Source organism: Pseudophryne corroboree, chromosome 6 (genome assembly GCF_028390025.1).
Source record: "Pseudophryne corroboree isolate aPseCor3 chromosome 6, aPseCor3.hap2, whole genome shotgun sequence".
NCBI lineage: Eukaryota > Metazoa > Chordata > Amphibia > Anura > Myobatrachidae > Pseudophryne > Pseudophryne corroboree.
In genome coordinates this window covers 465,067,027-465,087,399 of record NC_086449.1, presented here as the reverse complement: position 1 = coordinate 465,087,399, position 20,373 = coordinate 465,067,027, and the positions used below count along the sequence as shown (strand labels likewise).

General features: G+C 42.0%; 1 protein-coding gene across 1 annotated transcript in view; it reads right to left on the bottom strand.

Moving 5' to 3' along the window:
• The window catches only part of SLC13A1 (solute carrier family 13 member 1), a 124,366-nt gene extending 104,279 nt beyond the window's left edge, over positions 1-20,087 (bottom strand). Inside the window, exons 1-2 of the mRNA XM_063927181.1 lie at positions 20,029-20,087; positions 14,241-14,367 (exon numbers count right to left, since the gene is read on the bottom strand). Of these exons, the coding sequence (XP_063783251.1) occupies positions 14,241-14,342 (102 nt within the window). The 5' untranslated portion in view covers positions 14,343-14,367; positions 20,029-20,087. The remainder of the gene's footprint in view (positions 1-14,240; positions 14,368-20,028) is intronic.
• Positions 20,088-20,373: the final 286 nt, after the last annotated feature.

Genomic DNA, 20,373 nt, shown 5'->3' with positions numbered 1-20,373 from the left:
TATGTACACTGGTTTGACGTTGTATGACTTTAAAACTGCAATTTTTTAACAAAAAACTCTATTAATATTTTTTTTCATTGCATTTCCAGCCCACCTCAATCTCTTTTCATGGGCTCTCATATGATATATAAAGCAGCAGTACGTTTCAATAAAAATAAGAAACTAAAAAAATTAAAGCAAAATTGTAATTTCCTCAAAAAATAAACTTTTTAAAATTTCAAAAAAAATCTCAAAAATTGTTCATACTGTTTTTAATAAATCCCGAAAGTTTTATTTTGCTACAAGAGGCTTAGAGCCGGATGTTATGGATTGCGAGATGGCCGGCGCTACGAGACACCGGCTGAATTTGTACGTTTTTGTTTCTCCTTTGTACTACGCCACATACAGTATGGAAGAAGTGTAGCTTGAGCACTGGTGCAATGATAACTTTGGGCCTCATCCTGCATGACAAATAAGTAGTTCTCAGCAAAATCAAAATCTGAAATGCTAAAAACAAATGAAGCCTTCTACCAGTTCCAACCCATCAAGTAGCAACATCCATCCAGAGCAACAGCATCAAATAGTAATGATCTGCAGTAAGCTTTCTTAATGTGAAAGAGAAATTATCTCCGAACTCTGAAATATTTTAGTATTAACATACTATGTCATTGTACATAATATACTGTACATCAAAGGGATTGTGTACAGAGATACATTAAAAGTAATAAACCGGAAGAGATAGTTCTCATTTTCATTATTTTAACAAACAGTCCAAAGTGAAACCTCTCGTAGCAGATGGTCCCATCATGATCCCAAAACAAAAGTTTGGGGATTTATTAACAGTATGAACAATTTTTGAGATTCTTTAAAAAAATGTTAAAAGTTGGCTTTTAGAGAAAAAAAATACATTTTGATTGTGATATTTTTAGATTTTTAATTTTTATTAAAACTTGCTGCTGTGTTATAGATATCATATGAAAGCCCATAAAAAGATGTTTATAATAAATAAGACTTTGCTCAACTTTCTAGCTTGATTAGGTGACCTGAAAATGCAATTTAAAAAAATGTTAATAGCAAATTTTTGTCTTTAAAACCAGTGTGCATATCAGCCTAATACTTTGAAGTTATCTTCACACCTAAGGCAAAAATGTATATACTAAATTGCACTCTACATTCAATCTGGCTCTGGGTATAATCTACTCTGAGTATATATACCTTTAAAAGCCACACGTTAGTTGGCAGGTGAGCCTTAAACCTGGAAGCACAATTATAATTTGTCTCTGATGTATTAGCAATGGCCAGGTTTTAATAGTCAAGGTGATAGAGTAGGCAGGGCCGCAACTAGGGGGGGCTAAGGGGGCATGCACCCCAGGTGCAAGATTTAAGGGAGCGCTGAGAAGTTACAGAGAAGCAGGGTTTTTTTATTTTTTTTTACCGGCAATGCTCCAGTGAGACAGCAGACGGCTCCCGGGGCAGTGTCTCTGACCCACCTGCCTGTCTGCAGCTGGCCCCGATGCTGTACAGGTGAGCTCCAGTATCTGGGATCTCTCCTATGTCAGCTACTGTATTAAATTATCTTCTTTGCCATGCAGTGCTGTGACTAGCGTGTGGTGCACAGAGCAAGCTATAGAAGCGAGCTGTTGGTGCTGTATTTTTCAGCAGGCTATGATCCCGGCTGCCTGCCCAGCACCAACCGATAACAGGCTGTAGGCTACACACCAATGAGAGGACCCAGGCTTTTGCTTGTTAACAGGTTCAGTCACAGATGTTACAAAAATCAAAGACTCACTTTGCCTGCTATCCACATGACAGTGGAAACTAAGGGGATCATTCCGAGTTGATAGCTCGCTAGCTGTTTTTAGCAGCCATGTGAACGCATAGTCGCCGTCCACAGGGGAGTGTATTTTAGCTTTGCAAGTGTGCGAACGCCTGTGCAGCAGAGCAGTACAAAAACAGTTTGTGCAGTCTCTGAGTAGCCCAGAACTTACTCAGCCACCGCGATCACTTCAGCCTGTCCGGTCCCGGAATTGACGTCAGGAACCCTCCCTGCAAATGCTTGGACATGCCTGCGTCTTTCCAACCACTCCCTGAAAACGGTCAGTTGACACCCGTAAACACCTTCTTCCTGTCAATCTTCTTGCGATTAGCTATGCGAATGGATTCTTCATTAAATACATCGCCCAGCAACGATCCGATTTGTACCCGTACGATGCACCTGCACATTGCGGCGCATACGCATGCGCAGTAGTAACCTGATGATGCCCTGAGAGCCTTGACAACCTCCAACTCTCACCGAGTTTCACTACAGCAGCTTTGTGGTGAGTTTAAAGACACACTTTATTTTCTCATACGTCCTAGAGGATGCTGGGGACTCCAAAAGGACCATGGGGTATAGACGGATCCGCGGGAGCTTGAGCACACTATAAAGACTTAAACTGGGTGTGAACTGGCTCCTCCCTCTATGCCCCTCCTCCAGACCTCAGTTAGACTTTGTGCCCAGGAGTGATGGGTCACACACTAGGGGAGCTCTACTGAGTTTCTCTAAAAGACTTTATGTTAGGTTTTTTATTTTCAGGTAGACCTGCTGGCTACAGGCTCCCTGCATCGTGGGACTGAGGGGAGAGAAGCAGGACCTACTTCTTCTTAGTTCAAGGGCTCTGCTTCTCGGCTACTGGACACCATTAGGTCCAGAGGGTTCGATCACTTGGTGCGCCTAGTTGCTTGTTCCCGGAGCCACGCCGTCACCCCCCTCACAGAAGCCAGAAGAAAGAAGCCGGGTGAGTATAAAGAAGATCAGAAGACTTCAGTGACGGCAGAAGACTTCAGTAACGGAGGTACAGTGGACGCGCTGCGTTCCATGCTCCCACACACCAATGCACTCACAGGGTGCAGGGCGCTGGGGGGGAGGAGCGCCCTGGGCAGCAGGTAGCTGATTTCTTTTTGTGGCTGGCAGAAAAGCATTTGGGTGCCTGAGCACCGTGTCCCATACCCCCGCCAGCATATACTGTGCGCCATTACTCCCCCGCCTCCGGCTTCCACCGGTGCAGGGCGCTGGGGAGGGAGCGCCCTGGGCAGACATTTAACAGTTCTCTGTGTGACACTCTGGTGGTGCAGAGGCTCCGTGTCCCGGACACCCGCCAGTATGTGTAGCGCACTAGGTGCCATTTCTTCCCCGCCACCGGCTCTCACGGGTGCAGGGCGCTGGGGGGGAGCGCCCTGGGCAGCATATTACAACTTGCAGAGTTAAGCTGGCGGTGCCTGGGCTCCGTGTCTCGGACCCCGCCTGCGTGTTGTAGCACTGTGCGCCATCTCTCCACCGCCACCGGCTCCATGGGTGCAGGGCGCTGGGGGGGAGCGTCCTGGGCAGCATGTCTTGAATCTTCCCGGGCGGGGGAACATACCCGGACTCCGGGTGTCTTCACCCCGCCAGGGCACCGCAGCGTGCGCTCCATCGATCTCACACACCAACAGTTTCCGTGGGTGCGGGGCGCGCGGGGGGGCGCCCTGGGCTGCGTTTTGGATATATAGGGGTATATACAGGGGATTAATCCCTGTATATAGGTCCCCAGCTAAATTGAAGATATATGTTTGGGCGGGCTTAAGCGCGCCGGGAGGGGGCGGAGCTTAGCCCTTACACAGGAGTCGGCGCCATTTTTCATCAGGTCCCCGCCAAGATTTACTGTATGGTAAGATGGAGGGGGGACACAGTGTTTTTTAATGCTATGTGGGTGTAATATAGCATTATGTTAAATAATGGACGCATAATCCTTGTGGTGATACACAAATTCACTGTTTCTCTGTTTATTTACCCACTATTGGTTAGTCGACATGTGTCGACAGGTGTGAGGGCTTTGTCAAAAGCTCCTGTGGGGATAACTGTTGGTTTCGCCGACGCTTGGCGGTACTTGATTCAAACAACTAAGTATTAGCAGGTTGCTTTTGTGTGCTTAAAAACAAGTAAACACGCTAGGGGAGACACGGTGGTCTGTCGATGCCCTGTCGGCATCAACGGTATTTCCTGTGTAAAAGAATTAACAGGCTGTTATTGCCTTGTACCTGTATTTGTATATATATTTATATATATATTTGGGGGGAGTGTTATTACAATTGTATATGTATGCTTCCCTCAGACCCCTTGGGGTTCCAAGATTATTATTATTTTTGCCGCTTACTATTCCGTGCTGTCGACATTTACTCAGTTTCTGTCGGCCGTAACATTCCTGGTAGATCCACATCGGGGGCACGTCAGTACATGGTCATACACATTCACAACACATTACTGTCACTAGGGACCTGACGGGTCTGGACAATCCACTTGCGTATAGGTTATATCTATATGTATATATATGTAGATATAACTTTATATATGCATGGTTAGGATATGGGTGTTTTATTGTGTATTACATTATGTATATCCATGAATGCTGAAATAATGGTATTCTTCTCATGTGCTGGTCGCTCTGTTGATTAAGCTCTAGATTGGCCGGGACGAGTTGGTTTCGATCCTCTCAGGGAGTACGAATATTATTCTCTTCACAACGCGGAGAGAAAATTATGACAGTCAACTCCTGGTCGACGCAGAGCACGGTCGCAAAGGATCATACACAGGCAGCTAAGTGAAATTTTATTTCTATACTTTGACCTTATTTGCACTGTATGCACTTGAGGGAGTGTGTAGTCGGGTAGGCATCCGATAGAATTATCCTACCCAGAGTGGGTAGGCTTGCCTATGTTTATTTTTCCTTATAACATTACAGCAGGCTGCCACGTGACAGTATATGGTGTGACCGGTAAAATGTGGAGGAGTTCTCCGGGAGTTGCTGGTGGGAGGTATACAGCTGTTTGGTGTGGCCTCTGTTCAGTCAATCTCGGCGGTTTCCGCTGGTAAGTCTGAATTTGTGAGTTAGTCTCTTTCACAACGGTTGGTGATGCATTCTTTTGTGGGATGCAGTCGTTTTAACCGGTTCGATACCGTTCTTTTTTCCTTTTCTGTGTAGACAGTGGAAGGTGAAAAGGTAAGTGTTCTGCAGCTTTGTTAGGTTCGCAGAAGTGGACGTAGTTTTCTGTTTCCACTACAAACACCACTTGTCGCGGAGTCTATCTGGCTGGTCCCCACTCCGGTGACCACTTATCTACTAATTTTCAGTTAGTCCAGGAATAGACTATGACCTGTGAGTTATTTATAGAAGCCAAAGGGGAACATTCTGAGTTACGGTTGTTTCCCCTTACTGTTTTTTCTAATAGATCTTGCCTTTCCCCTATGGAAGGGGAGGTAGTACGCGACGCCATACAGAGGTGCGTCACATTCAGGACATTGTCTGGTTGTCCCTGTATAAAGGTGCATATCGTTGTTTATCTCTGACTGTTCTTCAGCGCAGGGATTGGCTGTTGTTCCCAACGACGCATATGTCAGAAGTGGGTTTCAGAGTAGATACTGACTGGTTAAGGTTCGGTGTTTTTCCTGTGGAAAGAGGTCTGAGGATCCAGAGTTGGATCGGCTTTGAGGTGACACCTCATCAATAGGTTCCGTTAATAAGACAGATGGGTGTGGCCTAAGAGGCCTTTTTCGGTGAGCAGGTCTAATACCAGAGTGGTTTTCATGGGACCAGTTGGAAATGGGGTCCGGGTCTCACCTGCGCATGCACCGGAATATAATCAAAACGGCCAGGACATAGCTCCTGTGGTGTCTACTCGGTTCTTTCCTTCTAGAGGAATGAAGGTTAGGGATCCAGGTTTAGATCCTGGTGTCTGTGCATACAGATCTCCGAAGCTGGGGAGCAGTCCTTTGCAAGGGACGTATTTTCAGTGGATGAGGTCAAGTTGGGAAACTTGTCGGCTGTAAGCTTTCTTGAATTAAGAGCTATTTTAGATGAACGTATTCTTCGTGTTCTGCCTGTGTTAATTCTGCCAGACGACTTGTCAGCAATGGCGTAAGTAAGCCACTAGGGCGGAACAAGGAGCAAAGCGGCAATGGCAGAAGATGCACAGTTTGCAGTTGAGTGGGAAGTCTGGTAAACGCTATATTAGCAGTCTTCGTTCCAGAGGTAAACGACGGAGAAATAGATTTCCTCTGCGGACACGATATCCAACCGGGAAAAATTCTGTCATCATCGAGAAGCTTTCCCAGACGTGACAAGTCTTTGAGGAGTGTCGCAATTGGATATGTTGGCGTCTCGCCTCAACGAGAGGCCTCGAGGAGATTGTTCCAGGTCAAGGGACACTCAAGATATAGCAGTAGACATCCTCGTGACACCGTGGGTGTTTTAAGTCGGTCTAGGTGGCCTCTCCGCTTTCACTTTTCTGACAGTGGTAAGCGTAAGATGATCGAAGGTTCCGATGATCCTCTTAAATCCGGTCTAGCCAGCGAGGGTTGGCTATCCAGTTTTTCATGGTTTACTCACAGAAAATTACTGCCCTCTTCCTTTACGTGAGGTAATGTTACAACAAGATCAGGGCGTGTATCAGGACTTACCGCGGCTGCGTCTGACGTCGGGGCGGTTGAATGTCATATCCTAAGCCGAACGGGAGTTCCCAGTGAAGTCGTTTCTTCAATTCTTCAGGCTAGGAAAGAACTAATGGCACTGCGTTACCACCGTTGTTGGAGTAATTATGTGTCTCGGTGTGTATCCAGGAAGGCTCCTATGGAGGACTTTCAGCTAGGTCGTGCTTATCCATACTTTACAAGCCGATGTGGAGGCAAGCCTAATAAGTTTCTTTATGAAATTTCTCTCTTGGAAAGTGGTCAGGCTATTGACTTTGACGTCCGCAAGGCGGGTGTCGGAAGTGGTGGTTTTGTCTCACAAGAGCCTTGTTTGATCTTTCAGGTGGATAGAGAGGAATTGAGTACTCGGTTGGTAGTTTTACCAAGAGTGGTTTCTGGGTTTCGCAGAAATCGGCCTATTTTGATGCCGGGGGTTACTTAGGCATTAGCTGGTTCAAATTCCCTTTATCTAGCCAGGGATTTGAGTATGTAGGTCATCAATTTGGCTCAGTTTGGAGAAACAAAGGCCCTGTTTGTCTGGTATGTTCCCAGCTTGGTTTGGGAGACTGCATTATGCAGTCTGTTACATGCTGAATCTGTGATGCGGTTTGGCATGTTCGTTCTACGGCTGATTTGCCGTCACCGAAGTCGGTGGAGGTTCCTTCTTTGGGAAGATGGGCTTTTCTTGGGTGGATGCCCGAAAAGTCTCGGCGGTTCAACTTTGCCGAGCGGATTCTTGGTCGGGATCAAACGCTTTTGCTATGCTCTACAAGTTTGATACCCTGATTTTTGGGGACCTTATGTTTGCTCATTCGGTGCTGCAGAGTCGTCCGCACTCTCCCGCCCGTTTTGGAGCTTTGGTATAGACCCCATGGTCCTTTTGGAGTCCCCAGCATCCTCTAGGACGTATGAGAAAATAGGATTTTAGTACCTACCGGTAAATCCTTTTCTCTTAGTCCGTAGAGGATGCTGGGCGCCCATCCCAGTGCGTACGGTGTCTGCAGTTAGTGTTTTTGGTTACACCCTGGTGGTGTGTCTTCTCTGTCAGGCGGTTGCTACTGTTTTTCATGCCATGGCATGCGGGGTCTTAATTTTGCTTCTGTGGACACACGGGTTGTGTTACATATTTTCTCAGCATGTGGCTGTGTTTTGTTCATGCCGTTGGCTGGTATTCTACTGAATGCCACGTTCTACGGTGTGTTTGAGGTGTGAGCTGGTATGACACTCACCGTGTTTATAACAATAAATTCTTTCCTCGAAATTGTCCATCTCTCCTGGGCACAGTTTTCTAACTGAGGTCTGGAGGAGGGGCATAGATGGAGGAGTCAGTTCACACCCAGTTTAAGTCTTTATAGTGTGCCCAAGCTCCTGCGGATCCGTCTATACCCCATGGTCTTTTGGAGTCCCCAGCATCCTCTACGGACTAAGAGAAAAGGATTTACCGGTAGGTACTAAAGTCCTATTATCGGCACTGTGCTCCCAGTTAGCAGTATCAACCTCCTCTTTGCCTCCCAGATGAGGGGATTTGGTGTAGCTTATAGGGGGATGTAGTATAGTGATGTAGTGTACCATATAGTGAATGTAGTGTAGTAATGTATTGCAGTATATAGGGGCATGTAGTGTACTGATGTGGTGTAGCATAAAGGGGATGCAGTGTAGTGATGTAGTGTAGCATATAGGGTATGTAGTGCAGTGTATAGGGGCATGTAGTGTAGTGATGTAGGTCAGCGTGTAGGGGATGTAGTACAGTGATGTAGTTCAGTGGATAGGAGAATGTAGCGCAGTAATGAAGTGTTAAGATATAGTGCAGTGATATAGTGCAATGTATGGGGACACACAGGGAGGCTTGTAGTGGAACACGTTGCCGGGGGGGGGGGGGGGGCATGTGATGCTTAGGGCATTTGGGGCACATAGGGGTATATTGTCCAATAGTATCCCCTTTTTTCAAAATTTTTGATAATCTGATTATTTTAGTCTGACGATTTGTTTGTTTTGTTATTTTTATTTTATTTATTTATTTTTTGGGGTGGGGGCGCCAAATTACTGCCTTGCCCCGGGTGATGAAAATCCTAGTTTCGGCCCTGGAGTAGGACTTGCAGTGAGATGGAGTCCCGTGAAGTTGGCCTGCAAGCTTAAATGCATTGTACAATCCATGAACTAAAACCACATTATTTATTTATGTTTTGATGTATAGAGGTGAATGAACTTACTAAGGTGAGTGCAAGACTCTTGGTGTAATATTATTCAAGCAATGTGATCACAGGCACTCACCACCCCTGGCCTGGGGGTGGTGAGTGCAGGTGTGCACCCTATTTCTGGGTATGGCGAGTGCGGTGGTTCCCTGTATATGTATGTTCATTTTATATGTGGTTAATTCTTAATTAACCTGTTTTGTAATCATATCTTTCTCATGCACCCCTTCTAAGCTCATCTTAACCTGTGTCAGCTGCTAATTTGTAAGCTGTGTGGGTGACTGACTCACCTTTAAAAGCCATAAGTTAGTTGGCAGGTGAGCTTTCAACCTGGAAGCACAATTTTAATTTGTCTCTAATGTGATAGCAATGACCAGGTTTTAAAAGTCACGGTGATAGAGTAGGACTTGCAGTGAGATGGGGTACCGTGAAGTTGGGCTGCAAGCTTAAATGCATTGTACAATCCATGAACTAAAACCCCATTATTTATTTATGTTCTTATGTATAGAGGTGAATGAACTTACTAAGGTGAGTGCTGGGCTCTTGGTGTAATATATATGATGAAGAGAGGGTGCACTTACTAGTCTTGAACACGGAAGTTAGCAGTTTATTCAGGCAAAGGTATATAGCAGTAAATCAATATTTCGGTCCCTACACAGGCCTTTGTCAAGATACGTATGGAATGACCCCACACCTATATATAAGTTCAGAGAAACCATCCACTGTAAAAAGGGGAACAACACCAGACCTTCACAATTATGGTATATACCAGTGCAGCTAAAAAACAAGATACTGTATAGAAACCAATAGATCACATGTAGGCCAAAGTTAAAAGGTCCATGTGGGGACCGAAATGTTGATATACTGCTATATACCTTAGCCTGAATAAACCACTAGCTTCTGTGTTCAAGACTGGTGAGTGCACCCTCTTCATCATTTAAAAATTGTAGCATTCTAGCCCCCATATGAGTTGCCACCCTAGCAAGTTATACATTAACGGCATTAGTGCAGACCACTTTGGACTATATAAATTATATTAGATGTCTGTCTTAACCAGAAATTGACATATTTTTTATGACTGAATTAGGTTAAGAAAAAGGTGCACTTTAAGAGAGGATGAGGCCTGTGTTCAGACTCTTCCATTTGGGCCCTCTCTGCCGGCAGCACTGAAGAGTCTGAGCACTAGAGGACTCAGACTCTACTGCACAAGCGCAGATCTCCGGGAAAATGGCGTAGCAGGCATTTTCCCAGTGATTTCTCTACCGTGCATGTACAAAACACAGTGAATATGGCCACAGCGCTATTTTCACAGTGATTTAACAGCACTGTTGATATCGGCGTGGGACTCCAGAGGGGTAAGTATTTAAAAAATGGGTGCAGTGTGGGCCAACCCACCCCCGGACTCAGTGGCCCATGTGCACCGCACATACTGCACACATTATACAGTAAATACCCCAGTATTAAGAACATATATTTTAAAAATATCCAATAAGGTTTTATTTAAAAAAAATATATTAGCATTGGTACACACATCGATAACCGATACATCTAAACTATTTTCTCAGAAGCTGCTCCTCTCTGCAGCCATCGCGTGGCTGCACTGCACAGTGGGCATTCTGGTTGTTCGCATCTGATGCATCCACACCAGGCAAGTGGTTAAAGTATATTTAGCAATCCTGTGGTGTTTGCAAAGCAAAATACATTAAAGGAATTCTATAATTTATTTACGGGTGGCTCTTTTTTAGATAGTGCATTGAGCAGCCTTTTCATGGTGCAATAATTAAACTATTCACCTGGCTTGATTGTTTGTGCAATACAATGGAGCAGACAGGGTAAGGATTTACTGTCTGCTATATCATCTGCAGTTCAAGGGCACCAGATCATAATTGCCACTACTAAACAAACTTCTTCTGTACTTTTTCGTTTCTACAGTACTAAAGACCAGAAGCAACCATTTGGCTCAGCCAATAGATCTGTCTGTATCACTCACTCTGGAAATGTGCTAGATGACGGAAATGATAACTGAATCTGTGCAGGCAATAAATACCTGTATATTAGTGCTACTCTACCAGTTGGATTTTTTTTATTAAGATGCCACTGTCCCTAGCCAGAGACCGGGGTCTGCTACATGCAGTTATTTTTTACTGTGCTCTGCTGGCTCTGTAGTACAGAATTAAGGTAACCAACTTTAAATGGCAGTGAAGGGTGGGTATCAGTGGGAAGACCAAACAGAAGTCGCAGGGGTATATTTACTAATGGTCGATATTGAGTTTTGGTCAATTTTTTGTTTATTTTCAGTCAATTTTGTCATAGTGCTACCATAGAAACCTGATGACGATTGCCTGTGTCTCTTAACCGATTAGTGATCATGTATGTACAGTATATACAGTGCTTTCATGTTCGCTGGATCAGGTAAGTGCTTTTTTATTTTGCCAAGACCCTGGAAAGCATGTCTCCCTGCTATGGCATATTATCCCCTGGCTGGTTGAGCCTGGTCCTGGTTACTGAAAATACGGGGAACCCCACTCTGTTAATCTCCCCAAACTTCCAGTACCAGAATAGGCTCATGGGTCCAAAGCTGGTTATCAGTGGGGACGGGACACAATGCCATTGTTTAAAATCAATTTTAACCATTTCTACACTTTTTACACTATCAAGCACTGCACAGATCATACTGTCTGTGCTGTGCTCTATTTGGAAGGTTTGCATTTTTTTGCAGTCCCCTTTATTGGGGGTCTCCCCACTTCCCGAGGAATCACAGGCCTTGGGTGACCAGTTTGGGAAAGGATAATGTGATGGCAAGTGGACCCTGTGAAACATGTCTCCCTGCTATGGCATTACCCCCTGGCTAGTTGAGCCCGGTGCTGGTTACTGGAAATACTAGGAGAACCCACTCGATTTTCCTCCCGAATTTCCAGTACAAGAATGGGCTCATAGGTATGGGACTGGTTATGCTTTCATACTGATCTGTGCAGAGCTTCTATTTGGAAGGATTGCTGTCAGTTATACAGTCAATGTCAGTCAGTTTTAGATCAATTTAAGATCAACCTAAAACCGACCTTTAGTAAATTTACCCCACAGTCTTTTGATTCCAGTTTTGATTAGTAAAAGGAACAGAGGAGACCTGGTATATATATCTGCTCTGAGTCCCCTATGGTGCCAGCTAGATGGTAGTAAAATATTTTACTAGGTGATTGTGTAGATTTAAGTGACTTGTTTATTTTGAGTTTATAATATTAACTGTTCCATTTCCATAAACAGGTCTACTGAACATCACTGCCAAACTTTTGTAATATATCTATATACCTATCCCATACATTATTTCTATTTACACCCCCAATATTAGATCAAGTAAAGTAGTCTTTATACAGTACATGTGTCTATTTGTTAGTAAAATTTCATTGGACATACTGTATGTATGTAATATGTGTATGTGTAGTATATGCCCACAGACCCCATCTGTCTGTATACTGCACTACGGAGAGAATAGTATACAAAAAGTACAAATTATCATTCCAGCTACGTTTCATTCAATGTAGAAAAGAAACAGAATGTAGCTATAATAAAACCTTAAAAATGGATCATAGACCACTACAACCACTCTGGCAACATAGAGTAAATATTAGAAGCCGTTTGCCTTATTTTTTTCATATCTCTTCTATAGAGCATCCACACAATTTCCCCCTGAGTAGACATGTGAATGGTGCTTGCAAAAACCACAAAGATCCTTTTATAGCATTCTAGCTGAAGGGTGTCACATGACTTGTCGAAGTCATCAGGTCAATATGAGAATGTTGTCAGGGTCGAACTGTCGACTTGCAGCATGTTGGTAAGCTCAGCATGTCAGCCTTCATCATGTCTACTTGGAAGATATGTTGACATGATAAACTATTGACAAACCATCCCTGATGGTCTAGTGGTCTCTTACCTTCTCCAGGTGGCAGTGGTGGCTCCAGTGTTTTCATCTATGTCCCTGCAGTCATGTGAGGATCTGTTCCGGCGCAGATATCTGAGGATCGGCGTTCCAGTGAGTATTTCTCCCGTTATCTCTAACCATAACGCCTAACCCTAACTCTCCTCCCTAGTTCCAAACCCTAACCTCCTCATGCAGCCTAACCATAACCCTCTCAGCAGCGCCTATCCCTAACTGTCTGCATCCTCAGAATGTCGACATTTCACATGGTGACCTTTCAAATGTCAAAATTGTGAACCAGTCCACATTTTAAGGATGTTGACCTGGTGCCTGTCAACAGTTTGAACCATGTAGACATTCTCATGTAGACATTGCAATGTCGACCTTTTGAAAGTATACATAGTGACTGTCTACATTCAACCGGATCCCTATTTGTGTATATTATGTTGCATAACAAGTTCATGTAGAGGGGTAACTTGGATTACAAGCCTGAGTGCAGGCACACATAGTAATTTCCTTGCACTTGCCATGTCTAGGTTATTATATTAACAAAATATTTAATGGTTTGCTTGTACTTGTTAAGTTGCCAGGAACTAAAGTGAATTAACCTTTGAACACTGAAAATAAGCTTCTGATGTAGTGCAAAGTTTCTTTTTTGCTACTTTAAGTTGCAGACAATGATCAGAAGTATTAATTAATCTATAGTCCAGCAATGTGTTTAAAACAGGCTTCATTATTGCAGTAGAGTCAGTATACTGGTTTTACTGTAATACAGACTATGGCCCAAATGTAAACCAGAATGTAAAACCAACTGCCACTTACATCTAGTAGTCAATGCTGCAAATTTCAGGTTATCAAATTTGGGCCAAAAGTTTTGCTAGCATCTATTTGGTGCTATGGTACATCAGTTTTTTTTACATGCTTCAGATGTTGCAATCTTCTCTTTAATTTAATTAAAATTTGAAAATAAAAGTACGTTTATACTGCACTCTAGATCACAGTCATCTGTAGCTCCTTCATTATGATCCTGTTAATGCACAGCATTGTGTGTAATACTATTGATGCTACAGTATTTAAGGAATAATAATACAGGTTGAGTATCCCATATCCAAATATTCCGAAATACGGAATATTCCGAAATACGGACTTTTTTGAGTGAGAGTGAGATAGTGAAACCTTTGTTTTATGATGGCTCAACGTACACAAACTTTGTTTAATACACAAAGTTATTAAAAATATTGTATTAAATGACCTTCAGGCTTTGTGTATAAGGTGTATATGAAACATAAATGAATTGTGTGAATGTAGACACACTCTGTTTAATGCACAAAGTTACAAAAAATATTGGCTAAATTTACCTTCAGGCTGTGTGTATAAGGTGTATATAAAACATAAATGCATTCTGTGCTTAGATTTAGGTCCCATCTCCATGATATCTCATTATGGTATGCAATTATTCCAAAATACGGAAAAATCCGATATCCAAAATACCTCTGGTCCCAAGCATTTTGGATAAGGGATACTCAACCTGTAAAAACAACAATATAAACAATCAAAATATATTGTGACATCACTCTTTTCTTTTTTTACAGGAATGTGTTTACTTAAAATCACAACATTGCTGTTTAAGTTATGGAAACTGTTGAGTGTTTTATGGGTAGAAAACATTACTTACCTTTGCTTTGATGATAAGAGGCACTGGAAGTAGAAGCAGTGGGATTAAAACAATCAGCAAAAGTCTCCGGTACATCCATATGTAGCTGAGGAAAGGGTGCATTATAATGATGAGTTGTTCTCCTTACCTGTAAGAGCACAAGAAAACTAAGATGACCGTTAAATAGACAACCTTGATTAATGTTTCTCTACTGAATCACCTTTAACCACTCACAGGCATTTTGCCAATCTAGTTAACAATAAATCTTTATTGTTTTACTACAAGAAATTCATTATTGATTGAATGAAAACTAATTGTAAATAATGACGCTATAGACATACTTTAATCACAGTAAGCTCTGTTTAATAGAGACACTACTGAATGTAGTCAATCTTATATGCTAGTAAATAGATTATATAACTTCAAATTCTCTATTTTTAAGTAACTTGCATAATACACAACAAAAGTCACATATAAGTGAACTAATTACGACTGGTAAATCAGTTGACCATGGAGGCATTCATTTAAGAAGATAATTTGAAATTCTTATTCCCTGATAATATGAGCTGCAGACAGGTTTGCCCTTCCCCTGCAGAATCCAGGTCAAACTCCTCACACTCACCTTCAAAGCACTAAATCACTCTTCCCCCTCCTGCAGACATTATCTCAATCCAAACTTCCTCTTGCCCTCTCCAGTCTTCCTAGTGATTGTCCCCTTGTCTCCTCTCTAATTACCTACTCCCACTCCTGCATACCAGATTTCTCCAGTGCAGCTTCTTCCTCCGGGACTCACTATCCCGACCTATCAGGTTGTCTACCAGCCTTTACACACCTTAAATACACACCTTTTCATCAAAGCCTACCCAGCCCCCCCCCCCTCCCACATTCTTAATATTCAACCACCATCCTCCCTCATCTCTTCCTAGCTCACTACAAGTTTAACCCCAATCCTCTAGACCAGAGGTTCTCAAACTCGGTCCTCGGGGGCACACACAGTGCATGTTTTGCAGGTCTCCTCACAGAATCACAAGTGAAATAATTAGCTCCACCTATGGACCATTTAAAATGTGTCAGTGAGTAATTAATACACCTGTGCACCTGCTGGGTTACCTGCAAAACATGCAGTGTGTGGGCTCCCGAGGACCGAGTTTGAGAACCTCTGCTCTAGACTGTAAATTCTGATGAACAGGACCCTCCATCCTCTTGGTTCTTAACCAGCATTTTAATAAACTCCCATCTGCCCCACTCTGTCATATACAGTAGTCATTGACTTTGCATCATCTCCTAAGAATTGTATCTCATCTTGTTTTTCACAGTTTGGGTTTTTGAACCTGGTTATTTCTGTTTTATCCCTTTTGAATTATTATTTATCCTATTGTAATTCGTCTGTGTTGCTGCATACACTTTGTGGTGCCATTTAATAAATGATAATAATATTTATAATAGTCACTTAAATGACAAGTATTTTGTATTGTTACCTCAAAAACTGTATATTTGTAAAATATTTTCATTTAGTCAATAACATATTTAAAAAAAATAAAAATACAGTACATCTGCGGATGTCTAGCATCCCTTCTATGTCCTAAGGTTCCTACTGTAATATTACCACCAGTTGCAAGTGATCCCCTAGTGGAATTAACCCCCACCCACACTTTGATAACCGATTTCTCCCTATCCATCCATTATAAATCTTGTTGACTTAACACCTGCTGCACCCAATGCCCATAAACCTCCTCAGTGGGTATCAACCCCCTTTCCCCTCTGTCACGAACCCCTCTGCGCATATGGTTTCCCTGCTGATCTCTGCACTCAGATCAGGAATACTGCTCAGAGGGGAGCTGAAGCATTTCCACTTCAATGTCAGGAGCATGCTCTCCAGAATGCCTTTATACTGAAGGCTACTACATCACTGCTGGGGGGGGGGGGCAGAGGAGATCTGTACTCCTTTGAAAATGCCGGGGAATGAAGCAAGGGCTGCAGCCATGTCAGGTAAAGCCCAGCTAGCTGTGTTTGTGCAAACCAATGAATACAGTGATCAGTTCATCCATATCTTTAAGGTTTATCTATTTATACTGTACTTATCTAGGCACACTCCAGTGGACGTTCTCAGGGAGCAGAGCTTCAGCAGAGTGTTATGCAGCTTACCAACCTGTGAGCATGTAGTGGGTAGTGGTGCAGGAGAACTGGAATAACTGTGGATTGCAGTTAATTGCAGGTCTCTCTGGAGATAAGTGGTAGACATGGGCCTTCCACTGTGATGCTCCAATACAGTAAAAGACAAGGTGGCTCCTGCACATGCTCAGTTGTGATCTCAATGTCCATCTCTTTATAGGTCATGAATCCTCCCTGGAGGACAGGAAGACTGGAGTCTACACAGTAGTGCACTCCTCTCTCAACATCCACTCTTGTAATGCCTCTGATATGTGAGTGAATATGAGGATTCTGAGGGAAGTTAGGCTATAAAAATGTGTCCTGGAGTACAGAGAGCATATTCTTTCCAAGATTCATTGTCCTGTTGATTCTTGATCAAGTGTAAGCTCTATACCTCCTCAATTGTCAACTGAACGTCAGGGCCAGATTCAGGGCCATGTGAACCTAGTGCTGAAAATAATCAAGGGTCTTTTGTGACAGGAAAAGGAGATGTGGGTGTGGTCAGTGCAATGTGGGCATGTACACCCCAAACACCGTCAGCCTCAATGTCTCCTTAACTACAGAAAAGTTGAAAAAAATTTTGTGTGGAAAAGAGAAATACAATTGTATTAGTTATAACATGTGGCCAGCTGGCCGGCTGGTCATCATCATGCTGTCATGATGATGGGCCTATTTCTATGTGTATTTTTATGTGCTCCATTGTTAATCTGGTCCTTCTGACCTATTTGGGTACCAGTTCCAACATATTGTGTTTGCAGCTTTAACAAATGTAGCTGAGTCTCATATGAGACAGAGGTTCAAGAGGGAGACTCCCTAATGCCATGAGAGATTGATGCTGCTGATAATATTGGGAGTGTTATCACCATGTGGAAGGTCAGGGAGGTTAATTCAGTCCTGCAGTGTAAGCATGGCTCCTTGCTCTTAAAGTCTCCCAGGAGGTTCAAGATTGCATTTGATAGCCTCCAGTTGTAGCTCAGAGCGGAGATAGGTGAAGCCGGTATTTGGAGGTCCTCTAGTATGCTGCCATGACCTCCACTTTGTAGAGGCAGTAAAATGAGAGAGGAAGGCTGACAATCCCAGATCATGTCAGTGTAAACTTTTATGTTGAGGGTTTTTTCGGCCACATGTAACTAAGATATACATCCAGGAGAGTAAAGTTGGAAGACATAATAAGGGCCCTTAAATGAACTATCAATTTTTGTTCCTGAAAAGGAGATGGCTTGGTGTTCATTCATTCATCACTGGTATCTATTCTATACATCACTACAGCTGCTGAATCTACAGATGTTGCCATAGTGCTTGCGGCTGCGACTAGCCGCAGGTGCGACTCATTTGGTGTGATGCGCGTGCTTGCCGTGCGTATATTCACGCCCACAATCCATAGGCATTAACTTGCCTAGTTGAGGGTGCGAATTGTAGATGGTACCGCAGGCTGCATGAGAGTGGCTACATCTGTACTTCACATTTACTAAACCTGGATGTGCAGGGATACTTGTTTGTTAACCTTTGAGTTATGGGAGCCCGAGGCAAAGGATACTGGTAGGAGGTAAAACATACACACCACCATCTACCCTTCCGTCACCCCTAAGCTAGCAGAGACTACAAATATACTGACACTAAAACATTGACACTTACACCAACACACTATTATTCACTATTACAAAGTGCAGATTGACTGTTTTCACCCCAAGCCTTGTTGCACTGTTCCCCAATTTCTACAGTTCCCCAGTACCACCATGTCCCACAGACACATAATAAATATCCACACATGGTTACACTACCAGTGCTGCCATATTATTTATATTACACCTAGTTACCAGCCCATCAAAATGACGGAGCAACACTTGAATTTCTTCATTGGGCACCATCTAGTGACCGCCGGCGTGCACAACACTTGAATTCACCCCCATAGAGGTGAGGAGCAGCATTAGCCTTCTATTTATATATATATATATATATATATATATATAAAGATTAAACAAGATACCAAGTATCTACTGGCACCAATTAAGAGCTTAGTAGTTTTTATTAGTTTGCCTGCAGCTTTCTATTACCAAAAGGGACTACTCCTTTAAAACAAGAACAAGAAAAAAACTTTATGAATGGAAAGCGCTGACAAACTGTTATTAAAAGGAGTTTTTATTGTCCATAAAACATATAAAAATATATATATAGCCTCAGAACCTTCTTAAGCTGTTTTTTTCTACAAAAGAGTTATTACTCTTTGTTTAACTAAGCCAAGAATACATGTACATAAAACATTTACTATTCACATGGAATTTACCATTCCTAAGTGTCCTAAGGAAGTGTGACTGAGGAAGCCACCGAGAAATTCCTGAGGTGGAGAAATGCGTCTTTTAAAGCTTTCCTCGAACCAGCAGCTGGCTGTCACGTCCCGCGAACCCTGTTTACAACACTAGAAGCATACTCATCTCTGGATATGGCTTTTTAAAAAAAAAAGGTTAAAGCACCAAAGCTAGGAGCCCAGGAGTTATCCCAAATTCAGAGGGAGGACGTGGTAATCTTTACATACTAATACCAATTAACATGGCCATTTTTTAAACGCATCTGCTTTGCATGAAATTTATGCTTAAAAATTGTTTAACTTGAACTGCATCAATTCTAATGCTATGCAAAGAAATTCTGCTGCATTGCTTGACTACAACTGCACGCCTTTAACAATTGGTATTTCTATTGCTATCCGGATCGAAAATTTTAAAATACTAACACTGCAGATATATCTGAATGTTTGGCAAAAAAAACTCTGCTACAGGATTCTGCTGATTTATATCTGGTATCTATTTTGATATAAACTATCTAATCACTAGCAGTGTAGTGATACTTTGTAAATGTTGCTAAAAGTAATTCTTGTCTGTGAATAGTAAATGTTTTATGTACATGTATTCTTGGCTTAGTTAAACAAAGAGTAATAACTCTTTTGTAGAAAAATCAGCTTAAGATGGTTCTGAGGGTATATACATTTTTATTATATGTTTTATGGACAATAAAAACTCCTTTTAATAACAGTTTGTCAGCGCTTTCTATCCATAAAAGTTTTTTCTTGTATTATATAGGATTACCAGTTTGGTGTAATGTTAAAATATTTGTTACAGCAACTTTTCGATACATCAGCAGTGTCTTATACTGATAACATCCAGAATGCCCCATACTGATTCCAGTGCTTATATAAAATCTACCACCTCTCCCCATACAGAATGAATTACCCCAGCAGTGCTCAAACTCATTGCACTAATGAATAGAAATGTTTGTTATCTCAACTTTGTATGTATTTTGGTTTTCTGTAAGTGTAGTGGGACTCTTGTTCCCTAAAATAATTGTACTGTGCAATGATACAGTATACAATATTCTGGTAATAGTAATTCATTAATGTGAAGGTATTATCTACATTTACTGCATCCTCTGTGTTCAATGAACAACTTTGGGTCAGAAAAATAAATAGCATTCTACAGATTTAGACAAATATAGTATAGCACATCTAAAAAAACAACATTGTTTTAACAAATAATCAGAATACATGTCAGTGATTAAAATGTCAATTTGGAAAATACATGATGGAAATGTCATATACATGTGTACAGCTGCCATTGTACGCATTTTGTTTTACACATTTACTGTATTAAGAGTAGACTGTACTTACTCAGGATGATGGAGATGAAGCTGTGTAGGACTAAGGTGCTAACAAGTTAAAGTAATTCTTGCAATGCAAACATTAACAGGAAACTGGCAAATAAATATACTTTGGATTACCTGTATCTGGGTGTGCCTGTATTGCAACCATTAAAATAGAGCAGCATTTTATATATATATATATATATATATACATATATATATATATATATATATATACTGTATATATACTGTATATACTGTATGTATATATATATATATATATATATACCATCACTCTGATAGAGGTTTTATATATACACACACACACACATATATATATATATATATATATATATATACACACACACACACA